A 21,532-nucleotide genomic window follows, 5' to 3' on the forward strand; every position below is an offset into this window, starting at 1 on the left:
TCAGAAAGCTTGTAGTCCACCAACAAGGCAAGGACGGATTAGTAACTGGGCGACGCAGTCAGCACCATAGACCACTGCAATAGTCGGTGTGTGTGTCTTTCAGCCATCAGCACACCCATTCTCTAACCTCTAGCAAGCTGCTTAGTGGCCTAAACTTAACATTAACTACATACTGTTAGATCCACAAGTTTTTGGAAAAATACACAATTTTTTTTATTTTTTTGCCTCTGTATACCACTAAATCTAATTTTAAATCCCTATCCATTTGGACTGTGAAGTGCTGTCTGATCAGTTTACAGCATTTGGCTGAATCTGAGCAGAGAGTATAGCCCTGTGCACGTCAGAGTTCATCCTGCTGATTCTATCAGCATTCACATCATCAATAAACACTAGTGACCTGGTTCCACTGACAGCTGTGCTGTGACACTGCCTCCACCATGTTTGTCAGATATCTGGTATCCTTCAGATCATGACCTATGTGTATTGATTTCCCTCTCCATTTTTTCTTCATCCCATTATTCTAGTACAGGTTAATCTTTGTTTCATCTGTCCAAATATTTTTTCAAAACTCTTTAAGCTCTTTTATCTGTTTTCCAGCAAAGTCTAATATTGCCTTACTGTTCTTGTGCGTAACCAGTGGTTTGCACCTTGCTGTAAACCCTCTCTATTTCCATTCATGAAGGTGTCTCTTGATTGCAGACTTTGACCATGATAAGCCTACCTCCTCAAGAGTGTTCTTGACTTGTTTAGATCTTATGAAGTTTTTCTGGCTGCAATTCACAAACAGTTTAGTAAAACCACTTGAATAAAAGCTGAAAGTCTCTGATCACATCTTGATTGTTTGATGTGGTAGTGTCCAGAGGCAAAACTATAAAAACTGTGTCTTTGTCCAAAAATTTATGAACCTAACTTCAGGCAGCAGATGAAAAAAAAAAAATGCTCAAATTGTATAATCTTTGTCAAAATCTAATTCTAAGACCTTCTTTTTTTTAAGCTGTAATTTTATCTTTGTGTTGTTTTGCCATGGTTAGATTGTTTAATAAATTTGATAAAAGCCCTACTAAAAAAAAAATTGGTACAGCGAACCTGATGAGCCAGGTAGCATGCAACAGCACTAGTAGCTTTCAGGGGTTAAAGGGTGAAGTTTAACTTCTGGTCTCCTATGGAAGGTTTTGACCAGTGGGGTAAAGCAATTTTCTTTCTGAAGTTACCAATAGATGTCATATGATATAATTTCTCACCATGTCTCTGAAGCTATTGGCACAAGCTGTGCAGATAAGGTTAAATTCCTGTTGGTGTGGCAAATAATTCATTAACCATCAACTTGCATCTGCACAATAACCTAATATTAGGGAAATCACCGCAGCTACACGTTTATAATGCAGCAGCAGGAGGGAGTGGCAGCTCTGCTGGGACAGAGCAGGGTAATTGGTTACTGGACTTAGCTTATGCTGCTTGATAGAACTTGGGCATTTTGCTGAGACTTTGGACAAGGTCTCTTGAGAATCCCAATTAAAAAGCAGAATGCAGAATGGGTCTTGTGAGCTAACAAACAAGGAAAAAGGTTTGCTGCTTGGAAAGCAGTCCAAATGGTGTTCAATGAAGGGCAGCTACGTGCATTGATTCTGTGTGCTGAGTGAACACTGGTGTGTTGGTGCAAGGTTTTTGGGTGTAGAGAGTATCAGGTGTGTTCACCCATTAAAGCCCATTTTTCAATAAACTTCTCACTATCTATAATGAGACCCTGGATGAATAATATACTCTTTGCAGCAGTCAGAACAGTTTTTGTTATTTTATTTGAGAGGTTTATTTATTTAGGTCTGGAAATTTATTTCACATGCTAGACAAATCTGGATGCAGTAACATTTTAATCTGAATCTAATGCCATAGTGGCTTTTTGGTCACTGTGTATAAAAGCGAAGCACATCACAGCAGCTTTAAATATAATATGCCTATTTCTTATTGTTACTTATTTAATCTTAAATATTTAATGTTATATAATAAAGAAACATTTTCAGGGGGTTAATATCAGAAATTTTCAAATTAAAAACGAACACAACTGTTTTGGGAACAAAGTGTGAAAAGGGAGATTAAATGATTATTTCAATTTGCTATCATTACACCTTAAGGGCTGATTCAGCAGAAATAGAATATGTGCTAAACCATTCAAAGCTAACTCTAAGTCCTATTTTAGATACAGTACGGTACAAAAGTCTTGAGTCACCCCTGGGAAATAGGTGCAGCAATTTATCTAAACATGCAAACATATCTGTCAAGATGATCCCACATCGCTTCAATAATCAGACCATGATAGCGACTCCACTGTGTCACTGTCATCGTCATATGACCTCCTCCGTTTATGCTGACAATGATTGGAATCAAAAATTTTAAATTTGAATTGATCACTCCATAAGACTTGTTGCCATTTTCAGGTGTTCCCAGTTGGTACTGACGAACCCTGCCCTACCCACCAAAGACCTGATTCTTGGTACCCTGCTTAACGGTCATGGAGCTTCTTAATTTTTGTCTGTGCACTTGAGAACTTTTCACGTGCAACCTCACCTGCGGCATGAAGACCATTTACATAATCCAGGAGGTTCATAGGTGGATCAGCTCCTTTCAAACCTGCTTGCAATACCATGCACCATATGCCCGAATTCAAGATCATTTGGGCTGAACCCCTCGCTCTTCTGAACCACCTCCCCAGTCGACAACATGAGCCATGGTAACCCATCTTCCCAATCCCAACCTAGTTCTGTACACTAAGCACGTAACAAGGATTTGAGCATCTGATGAAACTGTTCTAATGCCTCCTGACTATGTGCATGGTACGCAGAAGCTCTGTGATGTTTACTGCTCAACTGCTTCAGAACTTGCGAAAATATGCGAGATGTGAAGTTGGAACCCTGATCACTGTGTACTATAGATGTGATGCCAAAAATGGAAATAAACTGGGTCAGAGAGTTTACTACAGAGCGTGTTGTTATTGAACATAAAGGATAAGCAGCAGGATACCGTGTGCTCTGACACATCACGTCAACAAATACATGCTTTCAGCCTTTGATCGAGGAAGAGGGTCCACACAGTCTATGATCAGGTGATCAAATGGCTTGCCAATTACTGGTATTGGCAGGCAGGGGGCTGGTTTAATGTTCTGATCTGGTTTGCCTGTAAGTTGACAGATATGACATTTTAATATAAGCAGCAACATCACACTTCAACCTGGATCAAAAGAAATACATCAAAATGCGAGCATGTTTTCTGCACAACAAGATGGCCTTCTTGGTCATGAGCAACCTTCAAAACCAGATCACGAAACTCAGGCACCATGACCTGAACTACTGAGTCAGCCACCGAGCTGTCATTATAAGGCAACCATTTTCTCATCAGCAGCTTCCCCTGAAAAAAATATCCCTGATCAACACCTTCCCATTCATTCGTAGGTTGAGCAAGGTCAAATAACCCAGCCAGAGTTGAGTCAGGATGTTGCTCTCCAGTGAACTACTCACATGGAACAGACAGAGGGAACTCGAACAGATTTCACCTCTGAACCCACTCTCTGACTTAGCTCTGGCACAATAGTTGGCATGGCCCCCTTCACATGGCTACAAGCACGTGTCACCGCACATGCTGGAACAACCTCCAAGTGCTCCTCTGTATTATCACCAAGCTGCACTGAGGGACGTGACATCAAAGTACCTCTGGTAGCCGTTTGCTCATCAAACCCGATTTCCAGCCAGATCATTGCCAAGGATTACAGATACTCCTTTAATAGGCAGTGCAGTGTGAATTCCCATGCATGTCATCCCTGGCACCAGCTTTGAACAAAGAAATTGTTTATGGAGAGGGACAGGCAATACCTGCATACCCATCCATCTTTTCCAAAAAGTGCCTCCTGTGTCAGACTGATGCAAATGGCAACACAGATTACAAAATAAAAGAATGCTTTGAAACTGTGTCTTGTAAGATCTTAACTGGCACCTTTACGTGGCTGTCACACATGGACACCCAGCCCTCAGAGATGAAAGGTCTAAAATCATCATAACTGCCCATTTCCCTTGAGTCATAATCAGGCTCCTCACAGTGGGAAATACTAGAGCATTATTACACTGGAGCAGCAGCACATTTACCTTGAGACCCTTACATGCCATTGCCTGAACTGAGACTTGGATTTCAAAACAGGGCACTCATCCTTCGTGGCAAAGACAAGACTGTGCCAGATCAGACACACCCTGCTAACCTTTTTCATGATATTATAATTTTATGACCAGCACCTGTAAATGCACACCAGGAGCAAATCCACTAATCAGCGCCACTCAAATGCACCCAATAAAGCAATCTAGCATGAGCGCCCACCACATAAGAACAGATTTCACTATCCACTAAATCTAAGAACAGAACATGTTTTGTGGCATTCACCAAGGCAGATAATCTGGATCTATTTCACTCTTTATGAAGCACAGGAATGGACACAATGAAATACGACTCCTGTAACCAAACACCAATCGCACAGCTTGTATCTGGTGTCAGTGTGTGTTAGTCAGAGCCAGCTTGATTTCCTTTGCACCCCAGGCCTCGTTGTATTTCAGTTCACCAAGCTGTGAATGTGTAATATTATTAGATCCACACTTGATGACTGGATGATGGGCATTCTTAGCAGTGATTGTAACAAGTATTAGTAAATTATAAAATATCAGTCATGTCTTGATTCCTGAACAATAAAGCTGGGGAAAAAATAATTAATATTGTGGTGGTCAGTGTTTAGTTAGTCTTACAGCTGCTTTTTAAGCAACATCTCTGCTATGCACAGTGTGTGCTAAGAGCTGGATTGGGTGTCACTCACTCTGATCCTATTGTATGTAACCCTGTCACTCTGCCTGTCCCAGGAATTCAAACCCACCTCTGTGGTCAAAAGCACAGAGGAGTCCTGTTCAGTCAACAAAGGCTCCAACATTTCAGCTTTAATCTGGAACAAGACAACTGTCTCTGTGTGTTTGCTACAGAAGGAAACGAGAAATTTCTCTGGACTTCCTTTGTACCGCTGTCCAGGCAAGTGAATATTATTGTGATTTTTAATAATTCATATTAATTTATGATTAAACAGCAATAATACTATAGAAGAGGAGTCACTGGATATATGTATATATATAAAATATGCTGCAAAAGACTTGGGGCACCCCTCATCTCTTTATATTTTTCTAGGAAAATGGGAAATAGGTGCAACGATTTATTGAAACATGAAATCATACAGAAAAATGCAGTATATAAGGCAAAAAAGAGAGTTTTACAATTCTGAGGAGCTTGACATTCGGTATTTACTACGACCACCTTTATTCTTCAACACAGCCTGAAGTCTCTTAGGCAAGGTTTCTTGTAATTTCTTTAAATAGTCTTCAGGAGTAGTTCTCCAGTTTCCTTGAAGGACATTCCCCAGCTCTTCTTTGGATGTTGCCTATCTTTTGTTCCATGACGGAGCCTCTACCATGTTTTTCAAGTGTGTGGAGATACTCACTGTATAAGACCTGTTGCCACTAATTTTCAGCCGAGTTCACCAGCCTATTCTCCCTGCTTCCCTTTCTTAAGAAGGGCTTCATGACAGTCACCCTTCCACTGAGACCATTTTAGGACAGTAAATGGATCCATTGATGGGTCAGATGAATCTCTCAGGTCCTGGGTCAGGTGTGTGCTGCATTTTTTTTTCCTATTTCTAATGGATATAACTTTCAGATACTGTTAATCTGCTGCAGGTAGTTTTTTGGGTGTGCCACGTTTTCCGTTGTCTTCCATTTGTCCAGTTTGATCGCATTTTTTAAGGACATACTGCACACCATGCTGAGATGTGCCAAATTTTTGGCTAATAACACTTCGAGAATCACCTTGTTGGTGCAAAAATACAAATTTAAACATTCCTTTGAAAATGGTCAGGTACAAGGACTGGACTGAAGATGAGTGAAAAAGCAGCCAGCGTCAAAGAATAGCTTCAAAAAGTCTGGAGAACTATGGCTTAAAACCACTTTAAAAATCACAAAAACGACAGACTCCTTGGAGGCAAAATATCCAGAAATGAGGGTTGGCTCAAGACTTTCACTGTATGTATATATATTTATTGCTGAAATACAATTTAATCTAAACTTTTGTCAGATTTATTTACAATATACAATGAGTGGCAGTGGCGCAGTGGGTAGGCGCTCGCCTTGCAGCCTGTTGCAGGTTTGAGCCCCTGTCCCTGCGCTGCGTTGAGCCCTTGGGAAAGGCACTTAAACCATATTGCCTAGCGGTAGCGCCGGTCTCTGGCTGCATGACTGCAGATGCTCGTCTCTGGATGAGCGATCTGGAATGATCATTTCGTTGTGTGCACAGTGACAATGAGTTGAATCTAACATCTAAACAAATTTATTAATCCTCCACCCAATTTAAGGTTTATACTCCAACTGCCCTAATCAATAATATTGGTAATTATCAGAATATTTTTTTTATGTTTCTATAATAATGAATCCACCAGTATTTGTAAGCTCTTTCATCAAAATTAGAATTTTAATGGTAAAGATAAATTATTTCTGCTATCCATGAATTTCAAATTTACTGTTTTACAAAAAACAGAAAAAAATAGTAAAAGGCAAGAGTATATATATTTTTTTCAATTAAGGTGACACATTACAGTTATTTCCTTACAGTTATTTCCTGCTTTCCAGAACCAACCCCCCCCCCCCCCACCCCCCCACCCCCCTCAAAAAAAACAAGTTTTAGTGGTTGAATGTTATTCTTGTTTAATTTCTGATTTCTCAGAGAAGTCCAGTGTGCCGGCTCACATTTGGGTATAAAAACGTGAATCCAGAGTTCTAAAATGTTTGTGTTTTCTTGTTTTTATGACAGGTGGTCTAATAAATTTGTTAAGCGCTGTAGCTCAAGCTAAACTTGTGTAATCATACCATTCATTTTGTGAACCAAGATCTTGTGTACCATTTTTCATTTGTCAGACAAATGGCCACAAATTTCCAATAGACAAAACAACAACACTGTTGGATTCTGGGAGCGTATAGCAGATTGTATTTTTGTCCTTCTATACTATATTTTTTCTCTTTTCATTCTTCTTTTTTTTTCCTCAGGGCTGTATTTACTGTATTCACATTCACTGATAATGAGTCAGGTCTTCAGCAGCCACATGGAGTCTTCGCTCACCAACGGATTCAGAGCTGATTTAAATAGACATTATCCCTGCAGTTATGGAGGAACCATACCTGCGTGAGTGTGATGCAGGCTTCATTGAGAGACAGTTTCAGAATTTATAATGTAATACATCAAATGTAGCGTAATTATATAATTATATCACCTTCACAGGAGTATCAGCAATCAACATTGTTATAACAGTGTTGGCAGAAAGAAAAGTAATGTTCAACTTAATGACCAAGTGTGGGTAGCTACTGATTTTATATAAATATTATAATCACAAACTTCCTGTTCTTGCATCTGCATAATAATTGAAATGGTAATTTGTTTCTCTTCCCAGCATGCCAAAACCAACTGACATAAACATAGCGTGAGTACTTTTTCTGTAATGATAAACTGATTTGTTTTGTACATCATTCTGTATATGTATATACCCTTCTTGTCTTTATGTCTTTCATAGGGAGAAAATGATAAAGGCTGCCATTCCCAAAGAGCATCCCTATTCATCGCACATCTCTCATTTTGCAATGTTCCCATCCTTCCGCTCACCAGATGACCCAGATACAGGAGTCAGAGCTGCTTCTCAATCTTTCCTTAACCTCAGCATCCCAAATAGTGCACCTGATATCACTCTGCTAAGAAAAACTAAAGGTAGGATATTGTGATTAAAGGGAGTGGTAGAATAGTTAGGTCTTTGAGATGCCTCTTTTTCCATGCCTAGGTGGTCCATATAGACATGAGATCTTAGAAACACCACTGAAAACCAGGAAGAAGGCTCTTATGTGGACAGGAGAACATGGCTTCTTCGATGTGAGTGATAAAATATTAATGACTTCACAGTTTTCATTGAAGTTAACCAAAGCATAAAGTGCCTCACACCTTTCACCAGCATGCAAAACCAGCAAAAGGAGAGAGCCAAGTTTTCTACCCCACTCCTCCAAAGATGGTGCTGCCCAACCCGAAGCTTCGAGACTGGGATTTGACCCTATCAGAGCGGACAAGCAACATCCTGAAAAACCTGGAGAAGTCCCTTTGGGTCACTTCCTACCAAATGCACTACACAGGTAAGAAGTCAAAACACTCAAAAAAGAGTCAGTGAAAAAGAAAGTAAATGGTAGGAATGAATAGGGATTCATTTACCAGTAAGGACATAATGAAAAAATCCTATTCTTACCAGGTTCTAAAATGATTGAAATACAACCTCAGATTAGCAACGACACATGAAATATTACACCGTGTCATTTTTTATTTAATAAAAGCTAAGTGAAAATGCAGAAGCAGTATGTGAAAAACTAAGTTCACCCCTGATTTAATAGCTGGTAAAACCACTTTTAGTAACAGTAACTTGAAGTAATCATTTTTGTACGATTTTACCAGCCTCTCACATCATTGTGGAGGAATTTTGGCCCACCCTTCTTTACAACGTTGCTTCAGTTCATTGAGAGTTGCAGGTATTCATTTATGCGCGGCTCTCTTAAGGTCCCACCACAGCATTTCAATCGGGTTGAGGTCTGGACTTTGACTGGGTCATTGCAACACTTTGATTCTTTTCTTGCTGATGATCAATTAATCAAGTGCATATGATTAGCAGCACCTGACTGCCATTTTCTCTCAATTCCTATGGAAGCAGCAAGGGTGTACTTTGTTTTTCACACACTGATTCTGCATTTTGGCCTAATTTTGTTAAATAAATAATCACACAGTGTACTATGTCATAGTTTATAATCAGTTAAACATAATTTTAGAACTTGGTAATTTTTTTTTTGTTTTTACATTATATCCTTATATGTAAGACCTTAAAAGTAAAAGATGGTGTACTTTCTGACTCTGAAGGTAATTTATTCATTAATAAGTGATATTCCTTTAAGGACTGGGGCCAGCAAATCCTTTAAGGACAGACGATTTCAAGGAAAAAATGACTAACTTCACTGGGATTCATTCACACACTTCACTACTGGTAAAATCTATTGCACTTATTTAACAGTAACATTAACAATCCAGAACACTAATAAGCCTAATTATTTTCCCTACAGCAAGAAAGGTCACATCCTGTGTTTATTCCCTCTAAACCAAGGCAAGGATATAGAAAAAGACTGGGGAGCAATGTCAGGAGGAGCAGCTGCAGTCCTACAGCTGCTGAACTCCAAAACACATCTCCAGCTCTAAACCAAAGCACTGCTTCGTCTGCTATCAACCAACCACAAGAGATCACAGCTACGCGTAATGAGGCACCAGTTCTGAACCAAATGGGTCATACTCAATCAGAGTGCAGCACTAATTCCACAAAGGCAGAGCACACTGAGCAGTCCCAGGAGGTCTTACGCAAGCAGCAAACTCAGTGCAAATACTCTGTGCATAAGGGCAGAAAGAGAGAAAACCACAAAGTCCAGTTTGATGACAGTGTCATGCGAGGATCCTCATCACAGAGCAGCCAAGAGCCTCACGCTGCCCAGATCACAAACACAGAGCGACCCTGGGACCCTTCCAACTGCCCACATTCCCAGGGAGAAATAGAAGCCAATGGAGAGAAAAGCCTGAGTGTAAAGGACGTGCCAAGTAGCAAACAGCTTTTTAAAGTTGGAAGAAATATACCCAGCTGTAGTAGCTGGCTATTTGAAGACAAAGACCAGACAAGCAATGAATCACATACCAAGTGGTTACCGGGGGCAGAGGGCAGAGAGCAGCCTCGTGGCACCTCTAATCCCTGCATCACGCCACGGCCTCCTATCCCGTCAGGCAGTGGCCCAGTGGACAGACTTTGGACTGGGGTTAAAGAAGGTGCAGCTCTCACCTTCCTGGACCTTCAAAATTCATTCAGCAAGTCAGAGGCCCATCGCAACTTCAACAACTCCATCACTCATGCTACTGTGAACCTTCAGGACAACATAGTCAGTGGGAGAAAGCACGACTTCTTTGGGATTAACTGCCACTACATCCACGGATGACCTTATGAATATGAATTTTAAAATGTCAGGAAAGCAATAACAGCTCCATTAATTCAAATCCCCAAAGTAACTCGGCAGTAAAGTGTTAAATGACTGAATGAATTTAAAATTAATTATGTGTAAAATTTCATAACTGAAAATGCAATGTACAGTTTTTCAGAGGCATTTTAACACCTATACGGCAATTTATTACAGGCTTCAATATAGGTTATTGTTATATAACATCTGCATTAAAGACTGCTTGGCACAACTAAAAATGGACTTCCATGGACTAACCATAAACCACAATTATTGTTTCTCTGTAAGTGTAAACGTATGCAATTCATTATTTCTTTCAGACTCAAGCTAATTCAAATAAATATATTACTGTGAGTGCAATTACGTATTTAGTGCACGTTGGAAACATTGTTAATTTGCTCTTTAGTTCCCCACTTTCCATTTGCAATATGCATTAGAGCTCAGGATTTATTTTACAATACTGGTCTCTTATAAGCTGCAGCTGATTATATGGAGTAAAATAAAAGCAACAGCCTTCAAAGCTCACTTCAGTGAGTTCAGTCAGCCTGCACAGTGCACACAGAAGCAATTCAGCTGTACCAGATTCATAATACTGCACAGATGAATACTTTAGTCTTCCCTGTAACCTTTCCAATTTTGCAGAGAGAGAGAAAAAAATATGAGGCTGATTTTTCCAGCAAATGTAACACAGGCAGCACAGAGCACTGTGCTGCCTGTGTTATGGAATCCAACTCTCTGTATTATAGGTGCGGCAGTAACCTTCCAGACTGTGAAAGGAAAAAAATGCTCTTTTGCACAAACTCTGTTGCAGTCAGTGTGACTCGTGTGAAAGTTTTTTTTTTTTTTTGTTTTTTTTTTTTTGTTTTTTTTAATGAAAGTATGTCCTTGAGTTGCAAGCAGCCTGCAGCCTTTGGCGATACAACAGCCTCTCATTCAGACTTTCACTGAAGAAGAATAATGGCTCACACAGCAAAACAAACTGGCACAGTTTTGCTGCCTAGTAAGAGAGTATCAGTTTGTCAACGCAGGAAAACCAAGATAACGTTCCTTTTGTTGAGTTATTTCGTTTCTGTCTGCTACCGTGAATATGCAATAAACCTGCACTTAAATCACATGCAAGGACTTAAATGTATATACAAAAAAAGTAAATAAATAAAATTAAAAACCCTGCTTACTCACTCAGTTGTTTCATGTTTGCATACTAATCTCTGCAGACTGACGCACGAGTTTAACTGAACAGGTGTAAGGCAGCAATGTGTCCAGTAGGTGGCGGAATATCCTTACTTTTTGTCTTTTTAAAACTTCATTTATCGGTTCTAATAACAGTTATTCAGACATTTGTGTGATATTTACTATCGCAAATAGTTAGACATTAAAATAAAAATAAAAAATCCATTATAAAGCATTAATTAACAGACTTGCACGTAAAATGTGAAGATCCTTTCTACACTGTTTGTCCTTGCATTTGGGGACCTCCTCTATACGTCAGTGCGTCACGGAAAAGTGTCAATGATACAAACGCCGCCCCTTCAAGTTGACGCCGGGCTTTGCTTTGCACTTTAATTGGAGTTGGCCCCGGTCAGTCGCGCCTCATCTCCCTCCTCCCTACAGCGGTGGAGGAACTGATGCTTTTCAGCGCGCCTGGATGGTGCATGTGTGTACTTGTCATAGTAGAGTAGACAGGCTGTTCGGTTTGGGTTATAAATTGAACATCACTGTCTGTGGTCTTTCCTGTAGATAAATATCGGTTCACCGATCGTGTCCATCTGTAACTCGAGGTGAGTCTTTTTTTCTCTCTCTCTCTCTTTTTCAAGAAACATTCTTTGGTCTCTCTTTTGCATTGACAAGTCTCAACCCCTCTAGAAACTGAAGCTTTGATCTTTAAATCATGTGCATGTAAATTTTCAGCTGTCATGTTCTCTGAAACAGTTCATCGGACTGATCACTTGAAACCTTCAAAGTTAAACAAACCACCAGTCAGCAGCATTTACTGTAAGGGCAATCGACCTTGAGTTTATGTCCTGTAGAGTTTAACAAGCAGCTGATATTTTCTGAAGGCATTAACATAATCTGTGACATGAGAGAATAAACACCAATAGATCACCAATAGAGTGCTCTACAAGTTATAGAAGATGGTCTATTGTTTCTATATAACCTATACAGTAGAGCTCATCAGTCTTACAGGCTACAAGTCATAAGCCAGCACTAAGAATAATGTGCTTTTATGACTGCGTGTATCTCTCATGCTGAGTGGATGTAGGTGTGTGTGATATCCATTTTCAGATTCAATCATGGCTGGAGCTCAGCATCTCATGCTTACCAGATAGTGGTCAAAGCAAACAGGATTATGGTGGATTTTTCTTTGTTTCAAATGTAATCGTATATTTATGGTACTTATCAGGATTCATAAATGCAGCTGAGTAATAGTGACTTGTGCCACAACTTGACAGTGAAAAGAAATCTGACTCAAAGCTCTTTTATCAGACATCCACACAGCGTCCCCTCAGTTTTCTCGAGTGTTGTGTCAACAGCGCAACAGAGGAGGCTTTTCAGGTGTTGCCTGAACTGTGTGTTCAAACATGTGTGGGGAGGGGGTTCAGTATGGGCCGCTCAGGATTTCAGTATAAATGTGCGTCGTGAGGTGGAGTAAAGACGGTGGAGAGTGTGCACGCTGCCACAGATTTGTACACAGTTAAGGACAAAGTCAAGGTTATGCAGTGGAACATTAATTTTTAAAAAAAAAAACACTGGAGACGATTGTTGTAACGCTCAATTCTAGAGGGACTTGTAAGTTTCAGTATATAAACTACTCCCCACCCCCCCTGTCAGAGCAGCTGTGCTCACTGGGGACTGTGGCTTGTTTGGTGGCCAATTTGTCTTTCCTGCAGCTCCCTGAGGTTTTTCTGCTCCTAGCACACCCAAGTCAGTGATTGCAGTCAAACACAAGAGGACTGCGAGAGAGAAGAATCAATAGAATTTGTGGAATGTAACAGCAACTGCAGGAAATTAAAAAAAAAATGCTTTGTCTGAGCAAAACATGTTCACATAACCGAGTTAAAAACGGCACCCATTCCTGCGATTAAGCAATATTTTCTAAACAAATGTATTTCATTCATTTCACAAGTTCACATTATTTTTTACTGAATGCTTTAATAGACCTATAATCCTTTAGATTCTACAGAATTCATTTATTTTGGTGCTGAGTCTTTACATTGCATGGGATGGTTTTGCAGTTTTCTAGGTCACCTGCTGTGTATAATGTCATATTGCAGAATATTGCACAGCACAGACAGTAAGACCCAACACACTGATATTTATCAATTATTTCCTTGCAATAATTAACACCACTGAGACAGTAGTGGATATATAGAGCTATCACTTTCACACAGTGGGTCATACAGTGACCTGTATGCAGTAGTAGTGGCTCTAGGGTGTATGTTACAAAGAAACAAAATTACTTCTTTGGAATATCAGCTAACCAAAAGGTGAACAATGCAAGAAAGAGTACCAACAAAGCGGTTGTTATGACTATGCAGCAGGTGTTTGTGCTATTTCAGCAGGGGCTGTAGGCCTACATAAATAATTCATGTGGTTTTATACTTAAAAATATAGATATGGTTGAGAAATAGCACTAGAGAAACTATGACTTTGGACATCAGTAGTTTTTTTTTGTTTTGTTTTGTTTTGTGAAAATTATAAAACCCTGCAACAGGCTGGTGACCTGTCCAGTGTTCACCCCGCCTCTTGCCCTTTGACAGCTTGGATAGGATCCTCCACACCCTGCAACCCTTAATTGGATTAGAGGATGGATGGATGGATGGATGGATGGATGGATGAGGTCATCACTCTTGCTGTTATGCAATTTTGTCCATCTACTTGTTGTCCAAATTAGTAATATAGTTTTTAATAACAGCTTGCTACTCTTGTCTTCAGCCTCCTCCAGGCATCAGAGAGAGTGAAGGAAGCTCAAAAGCTGGTTTCATAACTCCCTCACAGACTGCCAGATATCTGCATGAAATTTTAACGAGGGCGGCACTAGCAGATACTTTTTGATAAGAAACAATAGCACAATCCATGAGGAACAAAATAACATGTTTTTACCAAACTCCTCTATATATTAGTGGTCATTCTGTAGTATATAAGACTGTTTCTATATCTACCCCTTAAGACCTATAATAGAACAAGGCCGCCAGACCATATCTTTACAGTTATACATACTGTAGTACCATCTTGTGGAATATTTCAACTATACATCAATAGAATCTTCAGAACCCTAATTATAATAATATGTATGAAGGAAATCCATAGTAACTACAAAGTAGCTAAAAAGTGCACTAACGCACAAAGCAATTAAAAACCCTTTTTTATATCTACATATTATGCTAAATACAGAAATGCCATAGCTGTACATGCTAATGCACACGATAAAGCGCATGGAGTACGTTTTGTTGTTAGCGCTTTTTACGTGATTCCTGCGAACCCTTTAGAGGAAGGATATAGCGCTCTGGGACAAATTGAATGCATGATATGTGAGTGTAAATCCTCTGGTTTTATATGCAAAAAGAATTATTGCTCTGTTGTACGTGGTTGCAGTTCTACCGGCATAGCATAGCAGTTGGAAGCGCCAACTGCTATGGACTCAACAACAGCTTTTATATACTAGGGTAATAATTTTTATGTAATAAAACAGTTACTTCTAATGTAGGCTGTTCAGTGTACAAGTTATCTCTGACAGTTTTTTCCATTTAGGCAAATATTTGTAAATCAGGGCTTGCAGTTTGTTTGTGCAATTTATTTATGATAAAGGATTATTATATCAATAAATACCTATATAATGAAGCATTCTATGAAATAAGTCTGATGTTTATAGTTATTCACCACTTCATTAGGTACACCTTGCTAGTACTGGGTTGGGCCCCAATTTGCCTTCAGAGCTTCATTAATTCTTTGTGGCAGAACTTCAGCAAGGTGCTGGAAACATTCCTCAGAGATTTTGGTCCATATTGACATGATAGCATTACACAGTCACTGTAGATTTCTCTGCTGCACATCCATGATGCAAATCTCCTGTTCTACCACATCCCAACTCATTGAGATCTGGTGACTCTGGAGGCCGTTTGAGTACAGTGAACTCACTGTCATGTTCAAAAAACCAGTTTGAGATCATTTGAGCTTTGTGACATGAAGCGTTATCTGGCTGGAAGCAGCCAACTGAAGATGAGCAGGTTGTGGTCATAAAAGGATGGACATAGTCAGCAAGAATACTCAGGTGGACTTTAAATGATGCTCAGTTGGTATTGAGGGGCCCAAATTCTGCCAAGAAAATATCCCCCACACCATTACACCACCAGCAGCCTGAACTGTTGATACAAGGCAGGCTGGAGCCATGCTTACATGTTGCTTACAAATTCTGACCCTACCATCTGAATGTCACAGCAGAATTCCAGACTTAACAGACTAGGCAATGTTTTTCCAGTCTTCTGTTGTCCAATTTTGGTGAGGCTGTGTGAACTGTAGCCTCAGTTTTCTGTTCTTAGCTGACAGGAGTGGTACCCACTATGGTCTTCTGCTGCTGTAGCCCATCTGCTTTAAGGTTCGGCATGTTGTGCATTCAGAGATGCTCTTCTGCATTTTCTCCTTTTCTCTCAAAGATTCTTGAAAGAGTAGTTGTAAAACAGCTAACTGATCATCTGCAGAGGAACGGTTTATTTGAAGAGTTTCAGTCAGGTTTCAGGTTTCAGAATTCATCACAGTACAGAAACAGCATTAGTGAAGGTTACAAATGATCTTCTTACAGCCTCTGACAGTGGACTCATCTCTGTTCTTGTCCTGTTAGACCTCAGTGCAGCTTTTGATACTGTTGACCATAACATTTTATTACAGAGATTAGAGCTTGCTATAGGTATTAAAGGTACTGCACTGCAGTGGTTTGAATCATATTTATCTCATAGACTCCAATTTGTTCATGTAAATGGGGAGTCTTCTTCACACACTAAGGTTAATTATGGAGTTCCACAGGGTTCTGTGCTAGGAGCAGTTTTATTTACATTATACATTCTTCCCTTAGGCAGTATTATTAGAAAGCACTGCATCAATTTTCATTGTTATGCAGATGATACTCAGCTTTACCTATCAATGAAGCCAGATGACACACATCAATTAGTTAAACTGCAGGAATGTCTTAAAGATATTAAGGCCTGGATGACCTCTAATTTCCTGCTTCTAAATTCAGATAAAACTGAAATTCTTGTTCTCGGCCCCACAAATCTTAGAAACATGGTGTCTAACCAGATACTTACTCTGGATGGCATTACTTTGGTCTCCAGTAACACTGTGAGAAATCTTGGAGTCATTTTTGACCAGGATATGTCCTTCAATGCACATATTAAACAAATATGTAGGACCGCTTTTTTGCATTTGCGCAATATTTCTAAAATTAGAAACATCCTTTCTCAGAGTGATACTGAAAAGCTAATTCATGCATTTATTACTTCTAGGGTGGACTATTGTAATTCATTATTATCAGGCTGTCCTAAAAGCTCCCTGAAAAGCCTTCAGCTGATCCAAAATGCTGCAGCTAGAGTACTGACAGGGACTAGAAAGAGAGAGCATATTTCTCCCATATTGGCTTCTCTTCATTGGCTCCCTGTTAAATCTAGAATAGAATTTAAAATTCTTCTCCTCACATACAAGGTCTTGAATAATCAGGCACCATCTTATCTCAAAGACCTCATAGTACCATATCACCCCAACAGAGCACTTCGCTCTCAGACTGCTGGCTTACTTGTGGTTCCTAGGATACTTAAGAGTAGAATGGGAGGCAGAGCCTTCAGCTTTCAGGCGCCTCTTCTGTGGAACCAGCTTCCAGCTTGGATTCGGGAGACAGACACCCTCTCTATTTTTAAGATTAGGCTTAAAACTTTCCTTTATGATAAAGCTTATAGTTAGGGCTGGATCAGGTGACCCTGAACCATCCCTTAGTTATGCTGCTATAGGCCTAGTCTGCTGGGGGGGTTCACATAATGCACTGTTTCTCATTCACCTTATTTACTTTGTTTATACTCCACTCTGCATTTAATCATTAATTGATATTAATCTCTGGCTCTCTTCCACAGCATGTCTTTCTCTCCCCTCAGCCCAACCGGTCGCGGCAGATGACTGCCCCTCCCTGAGCCTGGTTCTGCTGGAGGTTTCTTCCTGTTAAAAGGGAGTTTTTCCTTTCCACTGTCGCCAAGTGCTGCTCATAGGGGGTCGTTTTGACTGTTGGGTTTTCTCTGTATTATTGTAGGGTCTTTACCCACAATACAAAGCGCCTTGAGGCGACAGTTTGTTGTGATTTGGCGCTATATAAATAAAATTGAATTGAATTGAATTCTGCATACCTTGGTTGTAATGAGTGGTTATTTGAGTACCTGTTTCATTCCCATCAGCTCAAAGCAGTCTGTCCATTCTCCTCGGAAATCTATAAGGCATTTCCACCAAGAGATCTGCCGCTTACTGTATATTTTCTTTTTTCAGACCATTCTATTTAAACCATTGATGCTTTGATGCTTCAGCCCCACTAGTTAAAAAGCCAAGGGCTGTGTCAATTTTAAATTAATAACATAGCACTCCATAAATATTATGTCATTCCATGAACTTTAGGAGTCTTGGTTCTCAAGACTCATCTGCATAAGCACTGGCCTCTTTGGATGAGAGGCCATTGTTTGATTTGTTTAGGTAGTGGCTAAGTAGTACCTCACCGTGCTACTTGAGTGACTCGAAATCTTGTTGGTGTGATGGGACATATTTCAAAATATCATTGCTGTGGAATTAATTAAGTACTGAAACTGGCAGTCTGTTGACTTTTTTTTTTTTAGTCAAGTGAACTTTTTAGGTGAGTCAGTGTGTAATATCAAGCTAGAAATAAAATAAGTGTCACTTGTTAACTTCATATGGGATCATTTTTATTTGGGTACTAAATCAGGTCAAAAGAAGATGGCGGAAGTAGACCATTTTCAAAGATTTGACGGTGAGATTTGATCTCTCCACAACTTTAACAACTCACACTGCAACTGGCTTCTTCCAAAGCACAGAATAACCACAAACGCACAAGCTTGTCAGAGAAAAAAAAAAACCTCAGTGCTGCTTTGTGTTGTGTTTGTCACGTTGGGGATGCCACAGTTTGAGTCATCCTCTGGTGTTGTGACAGTTTATATTCTACTAAATCAGGGAGGGATTCATGCTGCAAGCTCATCCGTGCTACAGCCTAGTGCTTTCCAGATGTAGCTCACTGAGTTCGTGCATGAAGTAAATCTCTCAATATGTGGTAACTCCTCTCAGTCAGACACTTAATCTCTGTCTGTCCATAAATGGAAGGTAACGGAAGACGATGCCATGTCTAAATATATCCTCACTCCAAGGCCTAAGAGGTGGCTTGTGGCAGTGCAGATGCTCATTTTGCTTTTTGCTATTTCTTCTGATTAGACCTCCTTTTTTGGCCCATATATTCTAATGAGAGAGCATCAGTGTGCTAACCTCTGAGTTAAGATGAGAAGGAATATTGAGCTACTAGTGTGTCCCAATTAGCAGTGATTGAGTCATAACCACTGTTATCTTTAATTGGGAAAGCAACAGCTGCATCACCTGCCATGCAAGTTGCTGCGTGATACATGATTAAGAGCTCTCTGTTCCCAGAAATCCAGCCCATCTATGTTTTTTCCACTCTCTTATCAGCGGCTGTTGAACCAAGCTGCAACTCTTTTGCATCCTAATGAGCTCTTGTTGAGTTATGAGGCTGTCTGGCTTCCATACACTGTGACTACAACAAAGGAAGGGACCTCTGTCACCCTCAGAGCTGACAAGAGGAAAAAGAGAATGGGGGAGAACGTGGGTGTTGGAGCGTAGGTGGTGCACCGAGGTTGTAGTTGATTAACAGGATGCAGTGTAGTGGTTTTGAGAGTGTGATGCAGAGCCTGTGATGTGTCAGGCAGTTTTAGACATGAATGAAAAAGGAGGCTGTCTCTAGTGTGAAAATTACTCTACAAAGCTTTTCTCTTACAGTGATGAGTAGTGACAGAGTCACACTTCTGTTTCATACTCCTGAAAATGTAAGATTGGAGATAGTGGAGAGGCACTTTAAGCTTAGCACTGTGGTCCTTTTTTTCTTTTTTGAGAAGCTCCCTCTGGCCTTGGCAACCTTTCAGCATGACATCTTAAAGCAGATCAGGAGCAGGCGTGACCATCTGTGCATCTCTTTCAAAAAAAGGTATGGCTCACACAAAGGGAGATGTGGGCTGGCAAATATTACCCTGATGGTCAAGAGATGCTAGAATGAATAACAGATTTCATATTGGGATGAAGCCTCTGTGCTGATGGCCTGGGATAATATATTAAGAAATAAAACATCTGTAAATGTCTGTAGTGCTCTTAAACTGCACCTGATAAACATCAGTCTTTCATCTTACTGATAAATTGAGGAATCAAGTGTGTTCTTGAAAACCGTTCACCTAAAGATAGGGTGTGTGTGTGTGTGTCGTGATATTAGTTTCTATTGTATATCCAGAGTTACAGTAGTCTGGTGGCATGACCACTGGGGGCACCAGGGAACAAGAGAGGAGGTAGTTCATGTTTTTACTGGGTGTGGTGGCTGAATAAAAGGAGAGCTCTCCCTGACTATGATCTCCCATGTCTTCCCTCATAACATGATATGGTGTCAGAATTAAGGACTTTACGCCTACTTTGAGAGCACAATGGCAAAGTTTGGATCTCCAGAGCCATTTGATTCTACGCAGGCTGCGGAGTGGCAGGTATGGCGGCAGAGATTCTCCCGCATGTCACTGCAGAACACGTTCGCAGTAAGCAGCTCGTAGTCGCTGACACACTCTCCAGACATCCATTTTAAGACAGTCACGTGTCGGAAACTGAAACACAAGTAAAGGCATATGTCAACACCATGGTGGCCAGCAAACCAATCAAGTCACCCAATCTGCTGGACCACACAAAAGGATGCTGAGCTTCATAAAGTAATCATGTTAGTCAGAAAGGGGTGGCCTCACAATATGGCGGAGGGCTCACCACTGCACAGATACCATGCAGCTAGAAGTCACCTATCAGAGTCAGATGGGCTGGTCCTTTATCATGATCATATTGTGGTTCCAACAGTGCTCCGACCTGGTGTCCTGGACCAACTGCACAAAGGCCACCAGGGCCTCACAAAGTGTCGGGAGCGAGCTAAGTTGACGGTGTGGTGGCCGAAGATTGGAGCACAGATTATAAATAAAGTGAAGTCGTGTGATTTTTGCAGAGAGCATAGACCTACATAGAGATGAGAACCACTGGTGACAACTTCCCTGACTGATGGTCCATGGCAGAGAATTGGGGCTGACCTGTTTGTGTTAGAGGGTAAGACACTTCTTGTTGTGCTTATTATCACCACCAGCAATCAGGTCATCAACAAGCTCAAACACATGTTCGTGAGATGGGGCATCCCACTTGAACTTGTCAGTGACAATGGGACACAGTTTACATCAGCAGAGTTCCAAGAGTTCAAACAGAAGTATGGGTTCGCTCACATAACCTCCAGCCCCCATGACCCACAATCTAATGGAGCTGCAGAAAGGACCGTTCAGACTGCCAAGTACATCCTCAACCAGCCTGACCCCTGCTTAGCCCTTATGAATTATCGCTCCAAACCAATGGCGGCAACAGGTGCCAGTCCAGCGTAACTCATGACGGGCCGACAGATCTGTGCTACTGTCCCTGTCCTGGGAAAGAGACTAATGGCAAACCCAGTCAACCCAGATCAAGTCTGCTTAAAGGATGCCATGGCAAAAGATTCTTACTGATTCTTCTACAACCGCAGACATTTGGCACGCGCACTCCCTGAACTTCACCCTGGTCAAAACGTTAGAGTGAAGCTTGATGGAGAAAAAGGGTGGACAAAACCTGCCAAGGTCATCAGCAGATCTAAGAAGCCGAGATCCTACCTTGTGCAGATGGCCAACGGGAGCATGGCCCGTCACAACAGGCGTCACAACAGGCGTCACCTTCAGGCGGTTTCTGGGACTGAAACTCCTGCAGAGCAACACAGCGCTGAGCCCACAGTGCCACAGCAGGACTGCAGGTCCCCGGCTATGGATGTGGCTGCTCCATCTGAACCACTGATGGAACAGCCAGCAGCAGGCCCTTCCTCAATGTCTCCATTTCCACCATCTACTCCTGTGAGAACAACTTCCAGGGGCCGTGAAATAAAACTGCCTCTTAGATTCAGAGACTAATAAGTTCAAAACAGGCATAATAATCCCTATCGGGGCTGAGGGCACTCTACCCCTGTGATGTCCTGCATCGTTCTACATATGGTTTAATAAGACTAAAAAAAAAAAGTAAGGAAAAGTTATGTTGTGTGAAAAGCTGTTGTTCTG

The 21,532-nt window shown here is 40.8% G+C and overlaps 2 protein-coding genes across 2 annotated transcripts in view; both read left to right on the forward strand.

Annotated features, from left to right (window-relative positions):
• The first annotated feature begins 5,577 nt into the window (after positions 1-5,577).
• spmip4 (sperm microtubule inner protein 4) lies at positions 5,578-10,114 on the forward strand. Its single transcript, XM_030750903.1, has 9 exons — positions 5,578-5,679; positions 7,107-7,242; positions 7,339-7,410; positions 7,508-7,537; positions 7,628-7,818; positions 7,889-7,977; positions 8,057-8,231; positions 9,036-9,124; positions 9,201-10,114. Exons 1-9 carry the CDS (start codon positions 5,634-5,636, stop codon positions 10,110-10,112), a joined length of 1,740 nt encoding a protein of 579 aa, XP_030606763.1. The 5' UTR covers positions 5,578-5,633; the 3' UTR covers positions 10,113-10,114.
• Positions 10,115-11,707: 1,593 nt separating this feature from the next.
• Positions 11,708-21,532, forward strand: part of osbpl3b (oxysterol binding protein-like 3b) — a 40,694-nt gene continuing 30,869 nt past the window's right edge. Inside the window, exon 1 of the mRNA XM_030749580.1 lies at positions 11,708-11,908. The gene's annotated coding sequence lies outside the window, so the exon portion shown is untranslated. The remainder of the gene's footprint in view (positions 11,909-21,532) is intronic.

The sequence above is a fragment of the Archocentrus centrarchus genome, chromosome 16 (assembly GCF_007364275.1).
Source record: "Archocentrus centrarchus isolate MPI-CPG fArcCen1 chromosome 16, fArcCen1, whole genome shotgun sequence".
Classification (NCBI taxonomy): domain Eukaryota; kingdom Metazoa; phylum Chordata; class Actinopteri; order Cichliformes; family Cichlidae; genus Archocentrus; species Archocentrus centrarchus.

Excerpts from the sequence above, each read along its gene's own strand:
- spmip4 (XM_030750903.1), top strand. The coding sequence starts at position 5,634 with ATGGATCCATTGATGGGTCAGATGAATCTCTCAGGTCCTGGGTCAG. Across the intron at positions 5,680-7,106 it reads TCTCTCAGGTCCTGGGTCAG|GGCTGTATTTACTGTATTCA; the intron begins GTGTGTGCTGCA and ends TTTTTTCCTCAG. Across the intron at positions 9,125-9,200 it reads ATTCACACACTTCACTACTG|CAAGAAAGGTCACATCCTGT; the intron begins GTAAAATCTATT and ends TTTTCCCTACAG.